At 35.2% G+C, this 18,558-nt stretch overlaps 4 protein-coding genes across 4 annotated transcripts; 3 read left to right on the forward strand and 1 right to left on the reverse strand.

The window, feature by feature from the left end:
• The first annotated feature begins 53 nt into the window (after positions 1-53).
• Positions 54-10,040, forward strand: LOC143449967 (protein bicaudal D homolog 2-like). The gene is made up of 17 exons (XM_076950325.1): positions 54-230; positions 626-760; positions 890-1,102; positions 1,336-1,464; positions 2,907-2,995; positions 3,374-3,515; positions 4,131-4,222; positions 4,833-4,968; positions 5,214-5,339; positions 5,691-5,876; positions 6,208-6,366; positions 6,474-6,525; positions 6,783-6,985; positions 7,236-7,346; positions 7,502-7,597; positions 8,219-8,389; positions 8,601-10,040. The coding sequence occupies exons 1-17, from the start codon at positions 150-152 to the stop codon at positions 8,739-8,741; spliced, it is 2,262 nt and encodes a 753-aa protein (XP_076806440.1). The 5' UTR covers positions 54-149; the 3' UTR covers positions 8,742-10,040.
• A 1,278-nt stretch (positions 10,041-11,318) lies between these two features.
• On the forward strand, positions 11,319-12,826 carry LOC143449693 (growth hormone-inducible transmembrane protein-like). Its single transcript, XM_076949999.1, has one exon. It carries the CDS (start codon positions 11,401-11,403, stop codon positions 12,433-12,435), a length of 1,035 nt encoding a protein of 344 aa, XP_076806114.1. The 5' UTR covers positions 11,319-11,400; the 3' UTR covers positions 12,436-12,826.
• On the reverse strand, positions 12,569-15,978 carry LOC143449692 (PCI domain-containing protein 2-like). Its single transcript, XM_076949998.1, has 11 exons — positions 15,825-15,978; positions 15,530-15,693; positions 15,320-15,427; positions 14,923-14,977; positions 14,678-14,781; positions 14,482-14,556; positions 14,262-14,357; positions 14,134-14,180; positions 13,769-13,943; positions 13,434-13,626; positions 12,569-13,230 (listed from the first exon to the last, which is right to left on the reverse strand). The coding sequence occupies exons 1-11, from the start codon at positions 15,864-15,866 to the stop codon at positions 13,084-13,086; spliced, it is 1,206 nt and encodes a 401-aa protein (XP_076806113.1). The 5' UTR covers positions 15,867-15,978; the 3' UTR covers positions 12,569-13,083.
• Positions 15,979-16,832: 854 nt separating this feature from the next.
• On the forward strand, positions 16,833-18,558 carry LOC143448377 (dynein light chain Tctex-type protein 2B-like). The gene is made up of 4 exons (XM_076948096.1): positions 16,833-17,067; positions 17,214-17,347; positions 18,188-18,321; positions 18,418-18,558. Exons 1-4 carry the CDS (start codon positions 17,000-17,002, stop codon positions 18,463-18,465), a joined length of 384 nt encoding a protein of 127 aa, XP_076804211.1. The 5' UTR covers positions 16,833-16,999; the 3' UTR covers positions 18,466-18,558.

Raw genomic sequence — 18,558 nt, forward strand, 5'->3', positions numbered from 1 at the left:
TTTGGCCACACGTTCCAAACGTAGAGTTTTTAAGCTAGATTTAACTGTTATCGTATTTTTTTATTGTCACAAGTTGGCCAGGTCAAATAAGCAGAGTTGCTGTTGTTGTTGTTATGATCCACAGTAGGCTATGCACGTGATCTAACGAAATGTCTGATATCGAAAGTTTGGAAGATGTTGTCAGGAAGCTCACCATTGAACTTGAAGACGCTCAAAGAGAAAAAATCCAGGTAGGCTAAGTTTTGTGTTAATTGTAATCTGCTGTGATACAGTAGAAGCTGTCTATGATTACCTATGGTAATTGCCTGTCTATGGTAATCGTCAATCGCTATTCATGACCATTTTGGTCTAATTCCAAACCAGATTGGAAAGTTTGCTAATGATAAAAATTAATTGTACGTATAATGGTTTTTGTTTTATCTTGATTGCGTGGAAGATTTCTCACCAAAAAACAGCAAACTTCCAATCTGGGTCCCAAATTATTTCATGTAAAAGTATTTTTTTACTATGACTAAACGTGCTGTGTTATGATTTAATGATTATGAAAAACTGAATTCTTTGCAGCCAGGCAGTTTGCGAGATTAAGCTCAATCATCAAATTTTCCTGAATCTTTATATGTCTTAGGCGGCAGAATATGGGTTGCAAGTGTTGGAAGAGAAATCACAACTACAGCATCAGAATGAAACTCTCGAAGCTCAGTTGGAAATGACCCAACGTGAACTTGAAAATGCAAAACATGAGTTCGATCTTAGTACAAAGGTATTTAAGTGTCAAACTTGTTTAAGTGTCAAACTTGTTTAAGTGTCAAACTTGCTTGCGGTTGGTGGAACAGACAAAAACTGTAGTCAATTATTTTGCTGTCATTCTTACTTCGAGTTTATTTATCAGGCTCTACAAAACACCCAGTCGAAAACAAAGAAAGCATTTTGTGAGGGAGAGATCAGAGAAGGGGATCTCGAGAAGCAGAAGAAAGAGGCAGAAGAGCGGCTTGCTGTCGTCGAACGCGAGAGGGATGTTGAAGTTGCTCAAGGGCAAATCGCCGTCGCAAATGCCTTGTCTGAAGTTGAACGTCTGACATTGCTATGCAATGAACTGACATTTGTAAGAGAATTATATTTAAGTTGTTTGTTTATTTTTAATGTTGCTGAATGTTTAATTTTTATTTAAAAATGAAAATCTTAACAATCATAATTATCAACGCCAGTGTCAATGTTGTGCCTAAAAAACTTTTAAACTGTTTTTTTATCTCTTAGCTTTTGCCAAGTTTTGTAATTTTTTTAAAAACTTCTCAGAATGCTTCAGGCAGAAAGATGAAAGATTTATACTTTTTGTAGGGGAACCAGTCCTTGGAACAGCAGCGTCTGAGTCTTAGAAAAGACGTAAACGAATTAAAAGGCCGTGAAGCTCACTTGATGTCTGACTATTCTGAACTAGAAGAGGAAAATTGTTCACTACAAAAACAGGTTTCTGGTTGTTATTTGAACGATTCTACTTTTTTATGTTGAAACTTGTTACACTTTAAAATTTGCAATGATTTGAGGACATTTTAAAATATATATAACAGGGGTGAGCAAATTGCGGCTCGCCGGCATGTTTTTTGTGGCTCTTCTAGTCGAATCGAAAAATTTCAAAAAAATTGTAAAGGCTACCAAGAGTACCGTTTATGAACGTTTCTCTCTTTTTCTTTTCCTTATTTAGTCCAGCATTGATGACAAGTTGTTAATTATCCAAATTTAGGAATATTTTTCGATTGAGGAATGCAGATATGGAACAATTAAACGACATAAATTATTTATGACGTCATAAGTTGTTATGACTTGGCTCGTCAGTAAAAATTTAACAACCAAAGCGGCTCTCGGGTTCAAAAAGGTTGCCCACCCCTGATATATAACATTGTTTTTGAAAATCCTTGTTTTTTTTTGGAAAAGAGATGATCAATTTGTACCACATGTACTAAAAGTTAGTATAATGTTATCTGAACATTTTAACTTGTATACTGGGTATAAATAAAATGATGGCTTTAACAAGGGTATGATATATATGGATATATAGATCTAATGCCTAAAACTCCACGAATGTAATTGTAGCTGCAACAGGAATGCCATAGTGTTACATATACGCTGTTGGTGTATTCTTGATCACTTGTATGGATGGAACCTAAGCTGTTCCCTGCTATATTATGCATGTATTTTATTACACTCACTGCTTAAAGCGCCTATGCTATGAGTTTTCAATTTTTAAAGAATAACTTTTTGTGACAGTTTGAAGAAGTAATACCAAGTTTTTGGAAACTGTTTTCTCATAGTTATTGGTTTTTGCTAATACACCTGGCTAGTGATGTTGTAGATTCTGCGCAATGTATTGCTGATGATAAAAATCCACACTCAATGTTAAGTCATCATTGCTTACCTTACTGACAGGCAAATGTATTCTACGATTGAGATGTGACGTATATGCAAGAATTTGTGTGAGATGACTATTCTCATGGTTATCATTTTTCTTTTCGCAGAAAGTTTTATTAAATTTAAAATTTTTTATCCAAGTTAGTTTACAGTGTAATAAATTATCTGTGATATAGCATGCATTTTTCATCTATATAAGAGAGTAGTATGCGTTGCGTCAGAATGCATTGCAGCATGGTCAGTATGCGTTGCGCAATCTTTATGGTGGTACCGGTACACATTAAAAACGTAAAAGTACTTTTCGGAATTTAATAATCCGCATAAATTACCCACATTTTGTTACCGCAAAGGTTACAAATCACAAGCTTTAAAATATTTTTGCATGGTCCTATTAAACAACTATTTGGTCAGCTTAGAAAACCGAAAGATTATTATCAGTATTATGATCAAAAAAATCTTTCCATATACTGTATATGTATAATTGATTGACTTCTTCTGTGAAGGTCTCCATACTACGTCAGTCCCAGGCTGAATATGAAGGTTTTAAACATGAAATTCGAAGACTGGAAGAAGAGGCCGAATTTTTGAACAGGTCTGATTGTCTAAGATTCATCGAAATCTTATAGATGTATTATTTGTATCAGATACTTGTATATAGTATACGTATGTTTACTTATTGGCTTAATCACTGAATTGCTTAGTCATTCGACATGTACATGCTAAATGTGCTGGCCATATCACTTACAGAATTTATTGATGTGTGTCAGTAAAATCATGCATCTTGTGCATAACTTTTACCATACCAAATATAGCTTAATTCCTACAAAATAAGGTTTGTGCAAGCTGATATATACTTGGTGTAATGCGTCTGGTATTTCAAAAGCTGTCATATGTACCTGTTCTAATCTGCACATAGTTTTCACCCTTCAAAACTTGCCCAAAACTTTAATATTTTTTGAAATTGTTACAGTCAGCTCGAAGAAGCTCTCAAACTTAAGGATCTGCTTGAAAGACAACTGGACGATGCTCACGAGACCATAGCGAAGGAAAGGGAACTAAAATTATCACTAAAGCGGGAATTGTCACAATACGTGAATGCACCAGGTTACACTGTAAGTCTGTGTGTGTGTCTTCTGAGATTGCTAACATAGTACGACTATTTGATATGGATATGACATTGTTTACATTAGGTTTCGTTATTGCTTGCTTGGCTGCCCAAGTTTGCACAACGTTTTCTGTGAGTCAAAGCTTCATACTTAATGTTGAGCATACAGTGTGCGGTGATATTTTCATTTTCGAGATGGTTTTCTTTGTTTTCCCGTTGGTGATACAACTCGTCATAAACAATACATGGTATTTTGTTTATTACCACAATGACTCAACTTAATACGGGTAATAGCTGATTAACCTTTTTAAAACCTTTTATTACTTCTTCTCCTTTGTTGCAAAAAAGCCTCAAGGGCCAAAGTTTTTCAAAATTATGAGTTGAAATTGTGTTGTGTAACATGCCATTTGTATTTGTAACCGCACATTACTTTTGCTGTTCATCTGTTGCTTCACGGTGTGTTACAGTGGCTGGTTTTGTCCAAATTATTCTTATACACAGTTTGCCATATGTATACGATTTGCTGCATGATGTTTTTGACGGACAGTTATTTACATCAAAACCATCACAGGTCTTGTTTTATTCGAAAAATAACTATTAATTTATTTCATGAATCTTTCAGTTTGATGTTAGCGGAACTCCCTTTCGTGACTGTACAAGTCGCCGTGCACTAAATCAGTCGGGGAAGCAGGACCAGGATGGTAATAAAATAAGGTGAGAAATGTCCACTTTTCACCTCATTGATTATATTGACTAACAAACCACTTGGGAGATGTCCATCTTTGATCTTTGGCCCCCCATTGCATTCGCTTCCCTCTGGTATCGTATTTTATTTATTTGTTATTCTTATTATCAGTTTATTTATTCACTTACAGGCCTTTTAAAATTCAAACTTCTTAAATTTCACACAAACTCTAGGAACGAACTAAGTTTGTTTTTCGAACTGTGAATGTATTAAGTGATAAACGATCGTGTTATTTTTATACATATTACATGATACTATACACTGGTACATAATAATTAATTTTTTGCACCCGATGATATATTTCATTCTATAACATTATTGATATACAGACTCTAATGATATGCTTAGCAGTTATGTAGCTTTTTTACTAAATACATTTGCGAATCGAAACTTTTTTTGATGCAACAAGTACATACACAATGGAAGCTCGTTCACGTGTCTTCAGTTAACAGAAAATTTTGGCTAACAGAAAGCATCTTCATTAACTTTAGCTTCAGATAACTTGAAATAATTTGATTGCTCCCATCTGCTTCGAGTTGGTGATCTTAGACTCTGTATTATTATGTTTGTATTTGCCAGTGAGTTTGACTTTGAAGATGATGAACTTGAACATCCCTTGATACGACATATAACCTCTGACCTTTTGCATTCGACCCCGACCAAAAAGTTATCAAATGAAGGCGGCGACCTTTTGAGTGAACTTAATTTATCAGAGGTATGCTCAAGCACAGTTAGGCACTCAACTTGAAACTTCAAGCTTAAGTTTGTATTCAGAAATTTGAAAAATGATTTAAAAAATTTATATCTATGTAAACTAACTAGCAAACAAGTTATCAGATTCAAAAATGCAATGGTTGAATAGTTGTCGAATTTTTTCAAGGGAGTCCTAATATTTGCAATAGCCGTATAAGCTTGTGGCTATAATTCTCTGTTCATTATCCTCCTGATGTCATGATTTAGGTCACAAAATTAAAGCAACTGCTCAGTCAAGCCGAGAATGAAAATAAAGCTTTGTTAAATAACCTTCGTGAGCAGCAACGTCTGCTTGAAAACGCAAAAGGTGAACTTAACCAAAGAAACGAAACGGTGAGTGTGATCATGTGGTCCATGTACTATCTCTACTTGGGTTCCTACTTTAATTCCCAACGTTAGAATATTGTGAACAACGTATGATGAATCCTGACTATGTGATAGTGACAATCACAGAACTAACCTAAACTCCCAAAATTATGTAAAAATATGTGAATTGTTGATTAATTGTGATTTTTATGACATTATTTTTTGTGTAGTGTTAATATTTTATCGGAGGTATATTAACATGTTTCTGTCTGTTTCCATGATTTCGTCACGCTGACTGATTCAGTATGATAATTGCAATTTGTTATTTCAAAATAAAAATTCTTGCAACGTATAAATTTATTAATCTTCATCCTCCAGGAAGAGAACGGTTACGAGGAAGCTGTTGCTGAAATGGAGCGGCTGCGAGAAGAAGTGAAATCTCTCAGAGAGGAACAAGGATCAAAGAAGGAAGAGAAGAAGAAGCAGGAAGCAGCCCTCAAGGAATCAAAGTCAAGGCAGGCGTCGCTAGCACAGAAAAACCAAGCCCTAGAAGCTGAAGTTGAGGTTGTATTTTGCTTGTTTTTCTAAATATTTGCCATCTAAGCTTCTAGCCATTTGCTCAATTGTTGCTCTGTTTTAGTGTTGAGTTATTCTATGTGCGATCAACAGGATGTGATGTCAGTAGCACTCTGACAGCTTATGGCGGTCTGACATGGAGCAATTAAATTATCCAACCCAGCAAATTTAAATACCTTTGTCATGATAAATTATGTTAACGGTGGCACTGGTACGGATAACTATAACTCTGCAAACAAGAAATTAATTTGGAAGGACTCGGAACTTTGTCTTAATTTTGACATAAGCAAGTAATCTCATAATCACAATTACTTGGCAGGCTGCCAACGCAAATCTTGCAATTCGAGTCAAAGAAAGCAGACAATCTTTTGACAAACTTTCCGATGTCAGTGACTTGCTATCACAGCTTTATCATCATGCATGTTATGCCGTTGGTGACACTCCACAAAGTCTCGTGCTTGACAGCATTCGCAACAAGGTAGAAATAGTGGTGGATCATGTAGACTTTCCTGTACGTTACTTATTACTTATGGCACTTGATACAGTCCCTTTCCTACACCAAATATTTTCTGATTTATGTTTCAGACGAAGATTGAAATTGTAAACCCAGACAGTGCAGGGGACACCATTGCAGAAAGTAAACTTGATTTTTTTGAAACTGAATGTTTACCGACTGTTTGACCCTTGTCAACATATGATATTTACCGATAAAACTTTTAATGGTTTGTAGCCATAATATCTTAACCTTGATAAGCTTTTTACAATCACATAAGAATGGAAAGAAAAGGAGTTTAAGATATGGTCAGGAAAATTGTACACTTTGCTGCTCTCTGGAGGTGCTGCTGCTTTTAAATAGATTCTGCTGAAAGTATTTCAGTCCCTGCATCGTTGCAGGCAAAGAAGATGCATCATCAAATAACGAGGACGATAAAGCATTCGCTGATGATCCTGTCACCATGGTTACTGTGTTATCGACGATGAGTGATCAAATTGCGTACCTGCAAAGTGCAGTCGAGCGCATGGTCGCCACGAAAGAAATTCCTCCTGGATCCACATCTGCTGTTGGACAGACTTCACTTGCAGAGGCTCAGGAACAGGTTCAATTATTTATCAGTCGTCATTTTATTAAGTCATAATGTATAAGTTTAATACGTTGTGAAATGCTGAGAAAAATGAAAACCTCTCTCGTTTCTACAAGAACTGCTAGAATTGACATTCAATATAATGCATTTTATATTTGAATGTCTGTAATGATTCACTCAGATATTGTGGGTATGACTTTTGAGTTGAATTCATAAACCTGGATGCTTCCTCCAGTTTAGATATCTTGTACATCTTTCTTTTTAGGTCCGCCTCTTGGAGGAAGAAGTGCTGAGATTGAGGTCACTTCTGAGCTCCAAGCGGGAACAAATCGCGACCTTGAGGACAGTGCTGAAAGCTAACAAGCATACTGCTGAGGTTCATTTGTTGCCCTCTTGCTGTTGATGTTAACTAACACATTATATGCGCCTTGTGTGATGCTGTGGTATTTCCTCTTATCATAGACACCACATTTCTTTCAGTTATTTGATAAGGATTTTTTTTACACCTGATTTCATGTTTTTTCTATTAAGGTGGCAATTCAAAACCTGAAGAGCAAGTATCAACATGAGAAACTGTTTGTTTCTGAAACCATGCTTAAATTAAGAGGAGAACTCAAGGCACTCAAGGTAGTTCAATGCTTTTTTGTTGCTGTATTTATTTATTACACTTACTATGATCCATAGGTGTATCCCTTAATATTTTATCTGCCAATCTATGACACTAGAGAACAAAAAGTAAAAAGTAATCATATAAACTTTTGTTTCTGGGTTTACTTTGATTATTCGATATTATTTAAATCAAAACCATTTACAGTAGCCTTTTGTTCAATGGTAAAATAGCAGTTGTGTCCACTGTTGAATTATGATTTTATGACAAAAAATTGGCTCAAATGCTGTTTGTTATGGAAAAGTTTTAAAGTTAACTTCTCAACTGGTATGGCATTTTTTAAAAGAAAATTTTCATCGGACCAGATAATTTTAGTAGCTGGATTGATGTCAGATTATCGTAAAAACTTTACATTTCCCACAAAAATTTAAAACTTTCGATCAATTGTTCCGATATTACCAAAGTGTTTGATTGACTTGCCAACTCAAATTTGAGTTGAAAATATGTAACACAATTGTCTCTTTCACTTATTCTTCGTCTCATTCAAGTTTCTGATTCTGTTATATGTAAAATTCCTCAGTTTTTTTTTTAAATTCACCTTGTGTGTCTTTTTGATTCAACTTTTTCATCTTTATCATCAGGAGGACGCCGTGACGTTTGCTCAACTTCGAATGATGTTCGCTGCTCGCTGTGACGAATATGTTGCTCAGCTCGATGCCATGCAGCGCCACCTAGCAAGTGCAGAGGAAGAGAAAAGGACACTGAACACTCTGCTTCGGAAAACGATCCAACAAAAACTCGCGATAACTCAGGTGGCTTTACTGTGTATCTTTCGTCAGATCAGTCGACTACTTTGTTTTGCTCACATGGTTTATCTGACAAATATGAATCTATAAAAACACATTAAAATTTACAATTTTACTATAATCGATATTTTTAGCTTTTCAAGAGAATATACTCAAAATTTAGGCATCTATTTTAAAAACGTAAGATTTTCCTAAAAAATGACGTTATATGTTTTAGCGTTTGGAAGATTTGGAGTTTGATCGTGAGCAGCAAAATCGTTCGACCAAATCCTATGCCACTATCGTGACCGCAGGAGGTGGCAACAAGAAGAAGACTGTTGTACAAAAGGGACGCACCTCAAGTGGTATTTTTCGATGACAAACTTGAAATCTTCCGCTGCCAAAGTATCTCGAGTCTGCCTGGTAGTTTGTTGAACCAAAACCTACTGTAACTTGCCATATATTGCACTAACTGCCCTATGCAGCCTTTAGATGTACTTTGAAATGGTGCATGATGTTGTTTAGTGTTATTACCACGAACACGTAGGAAAGTTTCTTGATTTTACCTGTAGGATCAACTTCATTATATAATATGTTATCTATAGTGATTGGAATTTCTTAGAGACCAGGTCATTATTGGTAGAAAATTTTGCACATGTTTTGATGCTAGTTGTCTAGTTGCTATAAGACCTGTGTAATTTTAAAAGATACCAACGTCCCCGCTTGGTGATGGCCATAAGAAAGCGATATTCTGCAAGTACAAAATGCCCAGAAATGCAGTATTACATGTTGTTGGCAATATGATTGCGTGTTTATAATTATGTCTACTCCTTTAAAATGTTGTATATCAAATGTTTCCATTGTTCCTTGACTTATTGCATGCTTTTTTAATATAGTTAAAGTCTTGTTGTATTTATATATATGTATTGGGGCGTGCACATTATAGGGCATATTGCGCAAGTTGTATATGCCAGTGCATAAAGATTAAGTTAAAGATTTCACACTTGGTTAAGACTTGGTCAGATATAGTTACCATTCCTGCATTACTCATTATACCAAATGATGCAAACCTTTTGTGTTTTGTACAGCGATCAAATTACTACATTTTTTTATTTTTCCTAGCGGTACTCTGTTTGATTGAATTGCATGTGCACTCTCGGTACGTTCTTCCTGCGAAATATGTTACCTCTGCCTCCAACAACGTACAAAACATGAACATTTGAGCCAAATGTTTCCATAAAGTTTCTTAGCCCAAGCGCGAGTTTCCATCACGCAATACACAATTCTCGCCCAAGCAGTTCCTATCTAGAATTTTACAGATATTGATCAATTTTGATTGATGTGTTTGACATCCAACTTAAATATACACCGATTGCCCTTTTATGCTTTTTGGTTGCTTGCTCCAAATTACAGAAGTAATTACGAACTCAAAGTTGTAAATCTAAATTCGTTTTTTTCTTCAACCGCGTATTTTGCTTTGTGTGGTTCGTTGCTGAATTTTTATGTATCATAGTTTTTAATGACCCACCAAACGCCCCACAAATCACATTACAGAAATGTTTCTTATTCGTACTTCTTCATTATTATTGTGTCCTCCATTTGCAGTATATTGCATGTTCTAGTTGAGTAAATTTACTTTGTGCAAATAAATAAAACCTGTTACCCCACTTTACACTTTTATCTGCGTGTCACTTTGCCAGGTACCAAAGATGTTTGCAAAAACTGTCCAGATCAAGCGACGGCAAGTTTTGTTGCTATTGTGTGCTTCTCCATATCAATCCTCCTTCATCAGTGCATTAAAAATCCAAAAATGCATTGAATATGCCAATCAGATTACCAACAAGTAGGCATACATAACAAATTGTTTTCCCACTGGAAAATAAAGCTCTATTTTGTACGGATTTTATTCAAGGGCTAATCCAAAAATACGATATTTTATTGCAGGTAGGTCTTAAGTTGCCATTCCTGTTAGTAAATCATCTCATTTCTACGCTGTTGTCTGCTTTCGTTTGCCTGTTCTCTGTTTTTGAGATTCTTGCCGTGTCACCAGCAAGTTAATGCCGTCACTGTTTTCGTGCACTTTTTAAGCAAAGATTGGCTTAAAATACTATTATAAGATGGGCTACTCTAACAGTAGTCTTATGTTTTAAACCTTCAACATTGTGTCACTTTTTCCAGGGCATTAACGCACGCACCGAATTTTCATTGAAATTTTCATTGAATATCATTTGGCACCGAGTTTTCATTCCTGACGTGATCTTTTTGCTAATAACGAAAGAATATAATGATGACCAATCCGAGTGTTGTTACTTTTTTTATACTACAAGTATTGTCAACTAATTCTCAACAAAAAATTTAATTGTTAATTATTTTTGTCTTCACCAAATTTCTGCTGCGTTTGTATATTGGAGTAAGATTTCTATGAAGAGGCTTGTGATTGCCAGAAATTTCATCACGACAGGACCATAGATACCCTATATATAAGATATCTATGGACAGGACAAGATCAAAACAAACCTGACACCTGACAGTGACATCAGCAGGATTTCGGGAAGAGAGTGGCTATTTGGGTCCAGTATAAAAGCGCACAGCCACAGAATGCCTTTGTATACTTGACCCCAGCTACTCAAATTGTGACATAATCTGGTTGTGCACTTGAATACCAAACCCTGCTATCCTAAAAATTTAGTCTTAAAAAATTACCAGCTTAGAAGTATGACTCAGCAGGCTAAAATCATGAGATACTTGGCAAAAGGTAACCCACATGACTAACCATAATGCGTAGTGCGATGGAAGCTGTCAGCTGCTTGAAGCATGTACTTGAGCCATGAATTAGGCTACACTTAGTTTGACTTTGAGCCAGAAATATATAAATAATTTATTTTCACTTTCAGCTCTGACATTGTTGTTTTAGTCCTTTTGCCAACTTTGTTAAATTTACAATATTTTTAATTTCTAACTTGCTGAGATTTATTCATTTTTTGCAGATAAAAGCCGAGTATTTCTGTAAGAATTTGAAAATTAACTAAAAAACAACCATGTTGGTGAAGATTGTTCCCATCACACAATTGTGTATGCGGGGAATGGGGAGCAAAGTGGCCCCAATGACAGCTGGAAAATATTTCCTTCAGGTTCCGAAAAACAATTCTCTTACTGGAAGGATCTGCCAAAGCCAAATCTCTACCTCCGGGCAGACATCGGCAAGAGCATCACGGGTGAGATCTCGCACAGCATCCGGAACAGTTTCATCAGCGGGAATCACATCAATTGGCGTCGGGCGAGCTGCAGTAGCCGGGGCATCATTATTGGGTATCGGAGGACTCTGCTATTATGGCATGGGACTATCCAGTGAAATCGGAGCCATTGACAAAGCAATGGTATGGCCTCAGTACGTCAAAGATCGTGTTCGTGATACGTACATGTATTTCGGTGGCTCACTCATAGCCACGGCTGGTTCTGCAGTGGCCATTGCAAGGAACCCCACACTCATGCGAATTGTTTCTACAAACGGCATGTTGGCTATGGTTGCCACTATTGGTGCGATGATTGGCACGTCAATTATATGCCGAAGCGTCGAGTACAAACCTGGTTTTGGAAAAAAACAGTTGGCTTGGCTTGCACACACTGCTGTGATTGGGGCTGTTGTTGCCCCTCTAACTGTGTTAGGGGGACCTCTGTTGGTTCGTGCTGCTTGGTACACTGCTGGTATTGTTGGCGGCTTGTCAACAATTGCCATGTGCGCACCTAGTGACAAATTCTTGAATATGGGTGGACCATTGGCAGCAGGTCTAGGAGTTGTGTTCGTTTCCAGCATCGGAACAGCTTTCATCCCTCCAACTGGAGCTCTTGGAATGGGTCTTTACTCAATAGCAGTTTATGGTGGGTTGATCTTATTCGGTGGATTTTTGCTCTACGACACTCAGAGAATTGTGCGCAGTGCCGAGTCTACACCCCACCCAATGTACGCAGTGAAACCTTATGACCCAGTCAACGCCAGCATGAGTATTTACATGGACACCATAAATATTTTTATTAGGATTGCCATGATTATGGCTGGCAACAGAAAGAAATGAAAAGTGTTAATTTTAATTTCTTTGCAAACTGTTAAACACTACGCTATGTCCAGCTTGCTGTTTTCTTGACTTAATGATGACTAAACCTGTACAATAAAAACTGTATATAGGCAGTGTATTACTGTTATGTATGTAGGAAAAAAACAGTTTGTTTATTATAGCTTATCATCGGAAGTATAGTGTAAATGCCATCCGTAAAAAAACAATATAGAAAACAACAAATCTTCAAAGTGATTGCAATAAACATACTTTCAATAGGTGGAAGCTTTTTTCCACACCAATACTTTATTGTGAGTGTTGTTCATGTTATATGCTGTTTAAAATTTGAATTATATCAAATTGTAACTGTTTTTGCAATTGTATGAAATGAATACTGTGTCTTTGAGATGTATTTCCAAGTTGCACATTGTCGCACAAGTTTCCGAGACAGGGGGATATACGTTTTGATTGAAGCATACTGTACTCCTATTAAGTTATGAAACAATTGGTTTCACATGGTAGCGACCAGACAGCAAAATAATGAGTACAAAATTGTCTATGTTAATGGAAGTGCACACTGAAAGCCAAGCATGTTGATGCTTCTAAAGCAAAGGTCTTTAGCTTCACAATCCACGACGTTACACTCCCAGGTTAGGTATGACGTCAATATCACGATGCAGTGGCAACTGCTGGAAAAGCATTCACTTTGCTCACAACCACCTTCTTATGCTGGTGTGAGATGTAACCTCTTATATTACCAGCATAGATAAGTCCTGCCACAATACATTCAGTTTCATCCATGTCAACATCTTCAATCTGCCGCAATGAAAACAAACACCGAAATATTTCCAGATGCGTTTACGCAGACATTTTACATCGCAGATAGAGCCTAAGAGTGTTCATAAACAATTCATTTCAGGTACTCCAATTCATTATAGCATAGGATTAAAATTGCTTTAGATTGTATTACATATATTCCAGCCAATATGACAACGGAAATATCTAAAAGACCAACTCACCCCTTGAGCTTGCAGTGCAGAAAGAAATGCCTGCAGCGGTATCTGATGAGTCCCCAAGATGTAGCTGACTCGTTTAAAGAGTGTTCGAAAGGTGATTGCACGTAACTTCTCCAAAATCAAATACACCCCGGTATGGATGAAAAATGTTTCGTGTTTTAACAAAGCTTCATTTAGTAACTGCACTTGCCCTGTTCTAAAGTTGTACAATTTCAAAGTTAAAGCAAACACTGAATGCCCAGTCTTGATATCACAAACTTATCTACAGAAATCATATTAGTTGCATTTTCTTATTTTGCTTAGATGTTAACCATGTGACCAGAACGTCTTGCATTTACCTGACCGCTTTAACAATATCGGCAAATTGCATTAGATTATGCATCTGCAACAAATCAAACGGTGGCATGTGGCCAAGTAACATCTTCACAGGAAGAAGATAGATTAAAATCAGTCGAAGGTTTTTTCGGCAACTTGAATGGCAGTTGCTGAAGGCAAAGGAAAGATATTCTTCAGCTAAAATGTAAAATAAGAACTTCCAATTATCATGTCACACTTTATTTTAAACCCCTTCTTAATAATATGTATATGTACAACGTATGCAGTTAATCACATGTTGGTAAAGGTACATCATACACTTTACCAAAATATATTTTGTGATGATTTGTTGATTATGTTAATAAAGATTAAAACGTGTGCTCTTTACCCATCTGAAAATTGCTGTCAAACATTGCTTTTCGACCAACGTAGAACCTATAAAAATAATGTGAAATAATAAATGTATATTCGTTTTTTAAAGAACACAGAGCAAATTTTGATAAAATTAACACAAACTTATATGTCACTCTTTGAGCGAGAGTGAATTCATCTTTTATGTTGCTGCTCTCGATTGCACGAATCAGAGGCTTGCAAAGGTGAATTTTTCCAATCCTGTCACAAATTGTATTAAAATTAATCACTGTTCATGTTCAATTACCTTAATTGCTTGTCGCTTTTTTGAGGAAATCTATGAAATTAAACTATCTAAAAATTTTAATTTTTCACCTAAAATTACCTGAAATATATTTTAAAAAGTTGGTTGACTAGAAACAACATTCCCCACTTCTTCGACACTTCTAAAGCTGACCGCCTGTAAATTAAAATACAATTTTACAGAGACTTTATAATAAAAATTGTATAAAAATCTGAACATGAATTTTTGATTAGAAGTGCTTTTAGAGACAAAAAGCAGACATATAGAAATGAAATACCCATCGCTTCCACAAATACGAAAACAACTCATGATGGTATCAGCTGCTTTTTCAAGAACATCTCCCTTTTTCCCCTTTCCACCTTTTGGCATCTCTAGATCAACCTATGCACATGTATTAGTCTTCTAATTTATAGCATAACATTTCAATTTCACTATTTTATCATTTATAATTAAGCAACGATTAGATAATTAATTTACTAACAGCAACCAAAAAAAAAAGTTTAAATGAGCAAATATCTTCACCTTATTGGCCAGTTTTCTCAGATCCAATACCAAAGTGTACATGAGAGGCAAAGCCCTGAGAAAAGAGATGAAGGAATACAGCTTTTAAGAATATTTTCTTATGGAACTCAAGTTACACACTTCATAAAAATATAACATTTAGGAAATCAATAATCTGTCAGTTTTTTAATATATCTGTTTGTAACTTGGGGTGGGTGGAACATCTCAATAGAAATCTACACTAGATTATGGAATTGATTATACATTACGTAAACTACAGTAAGCTCTATTCATACTGAACTTTCAGTAATCATTTATATATATGAGTATTGACAAATCGTTCAGTTACAAAACTGCCAACATCAATAAACCAAGTTGTTCAGTCCAATGCAAGCTTAATACTCATAAAGAAATTTACCAGTTTTCATCTTTACGCGCCTGAAAACTTTTCACAAAAGCTTGTATAGCTGTCACTTGACTTGCATACGCTTGAGAAATGTCATTGTTTGCTAAAGCCCAACACCCCCTGTAACGTGCATAAGTAAAGTTAACGTGAATATCTTATCAAAGGAGCTTTAATTTTTAAGAGAATTTTATTTTCAAGGAAATGCAATATTGCTAAATTGACCTTATGTGTGCAGCGACCATCTCATCATCAGGGCTCTCAAAGAATCTTTGACAAATTCCTTCTGGTGACTCTCTCTGTAGTTTTGGATTGGTTGCATGCGGATCTTCAAAAGAAAGCAATCTTGACAACAAATCCACGTCGCATCTACCAAGAGCCCCAGATACCTAATCCAACATAAAAGAAAAATGTTTAACACAAGGCAAAGCAGAAAAACACTTAAATATGACAATGTAATGAAATTGGATAAAAGAATAAAACACAACATGTTACCAACCCATATTTCAGAAACTCTTACCTCCTGTAAATAGCTATTCAATGGAATGTAAGCCATTGCCATTCGATTGACGATGATTTAAATGTAGAAAATAGTTAAAATTATTGTACCTACGTTCTTTCTGTCACCGAGCAGCATAAACTATTTTCCCTGTAAGTATTTTTAATCAGAGTTGGAAGTCAGTATTTTTTTACGGTAGTCAAAAAGCTAGAAATGTACAGGGTGACAGTGGGCTACTTTGACTTAAGTCAACCTAAGTTATGACAAGTGAAAAAGTCGTTTCAAAACTTACTTAATAAACATATTTGTGTATTCATACTACACATTATAATAAAGTAAGCTGTCGTTCTTCAAGGCGTTTACAATTTAGACTGGTCGACAATTCCTACCAGAATATTGGAGAGTCTAATTTTTCATGAACATAGGCAAATCGCTAGGCCTTATTTATCTATTTATTTATCTATTTATTTTTATGATTTTCACTGTCTGAGTCCTATAGGGCTGTAGCAGTAGGGCACGAAATTTTGTTCTCACATATTTACTACGCTTACCATAACATGTCTGGAGTCAAATCAAATCAACTTGTTTGAAAATATTACTGGAGTAGCGTCAATATACTAGGTCATTACAAGGTTGCTGTTAATTAACATTTTTAGTTGAACAGAAATTTAACCACATTGAATTATGCAAAATAAATTTCTGTAAATTGAGTACTTGGTTTGGGTAGTCCCCTTCATCAGGGAAAAGGTTTGCCATAAACATTTTAAAATTGAAATTACAGTTTTATATTTTTATTGTTTTATGATGAATTCTGGACTAAAAGTTGCTATTATTGTACTAAATGTATAAAATTAAAGACTTTTCAATAAAATTTCATTGTTTATGTTGAGAAATATTATTTAAAGACTTCTGACAAATATGTACCAATGATCAAAGTTTTTGTGTCAGCGTGTCATAGCAACTGCCGTAAATTATGCGAGCAGTTCCGAGTATGCGAAGATACTGGATACCAGTGTAGTAGATAAACTTCTTCTTCGAATTTTGTCTTTTAGCTCTATGCATTTATTGTTGACAGTAATTGCGCAAATTTTCCTTCATATTTTGTTTAGTTAGCTACTAATAGTTTGAATGTTTTATTCTAAAATACATTTTGTACAGTTGTCAGGTTACATTTCAAGCTAATAAGGTATTCAAAAATGGCTTCCACTGAAGAAGAACAGCAACCTGAGAACACTTATATGATACGACCAAACTTTCAGCACAAGTAGGTTAACTTTTGCGCTAATGACTGTGATTTATGACAAGTATAGGTTAGTCCATATTGTATATATTGATAGTGTTGTACTATATTTCATATGCTGATTACTTGCTTTATTGCTAAGAGTTGTAGCTTAACTTTCTGTTATTTAGATTCAAAAAAGCAACAGTAAAGGAATGCATTCACCACGTTGTAACAGAATACCTAAACGGCAAGCAGTATAATGAAGAAGAAGTGGGCACATGGACCACAGAAATATCAAATTCCATCAAATTGGAGTTAAAAGGTTCAAACATTCTCACATAGTTTTTGTTAAATACTGATGTAGTGCTTTGCTGTTAAATAGTCGTTTATGTCTCATCTTATGCTATGTATATATATAAATATCTTATGTTATGTCATACATGAAGTCAATTCAGATACAAGTGTATGTGAAAAAAAACATTTGTTTATTGATGTAAGAAGTCATTATTTGTGTTGTTGTGGAATCATCTGTTTAAAAGAAATCTATTTAACAAAACATGTTACAAAGCATGTATGCAAAGCTCTGTAGCTGTGGTATTGCATCCAAGGGCAAAATTTGTTGTTTGGTATGCTAATTTTTTTTAATTGGTTTACATTATAAACTGATTCTTATTTTTTTTTAAATGCAGTGTTTGCATTTGCATATTGATAAAAAATTTAGTCTTGGGTGCAGTTCCCTAGGGTTAATTGAAAATCTTGATGAAATTGGATTAGTTTAGAATTGCACCAATGAGCATAATTCTTTTTGCGGCAGCTCTTTTTTCCTGGCTTAGTTGTGATTATTACAACATTGATTGTATTAGTTGAATATATATGGATGTAAATTTCAGTCCCTCACAATATAGCACCCACACGTAAATGTTCCAATGGACATAATTTGTGTTGCTCTTTATAACTGGTTTATTCGTTTGTTCTATCTCATACAAATTTGTTATGCTTGGATTTATCTAATCTTAGCTGTGCCAATATAAAACAATTTGTTAAAATTCTCCAATTTCTGACATTATTTCATTGTTGAAAATTAACCAACTTCTGAGTTTCAAATTTCTGACTTTACTGACAAATTTTATTAAAATAAATTGATATTTTTGCATATTGACAGAACTCGGTTTCGATCGATACAAATTTGTTGTTCAGTGCACGATCGGAGAGCAAAGAGGGGAAGGTGTTAAGATGGCGTGTCGATGCTTTTGGGATTCAGACACTGACAATTATGCACAAGATGTCTTTATGAACGTGAGTGACTTGTTTTTACATATTACGGTAATACAATACTAAGTAATTTGGGGTAATGCTGAATAAATAAACTAAATGTGTGTTATCTTTTCACAGAATTCACTCTTTTGTGTGACTGCTGCGTTCGGTGTGTTCTTCTACTAGAGCTGTGAAGACTGTCTTTTGTACTTTCTTTTTAGAGCACTTTATACTCTTGTTATGTATTTTAAGTTTCCAAATAAAACAATATTTGTTATA

The sequence above is a fragment of the Clavelina lepadiformis genome, chromosome 3 (genome assembly GCF_947623445.1).
Source record: "Clavelina lepadiformis chromosome 3, kaClaLepa1.1, whole genome shotgun sequence".
NCBI lineage: Eukaryota > Metazoa > Chordata > Ascidiacea > Aplousobranchia > Clavelinidae > Clavelina > Clavelina lepadiformis.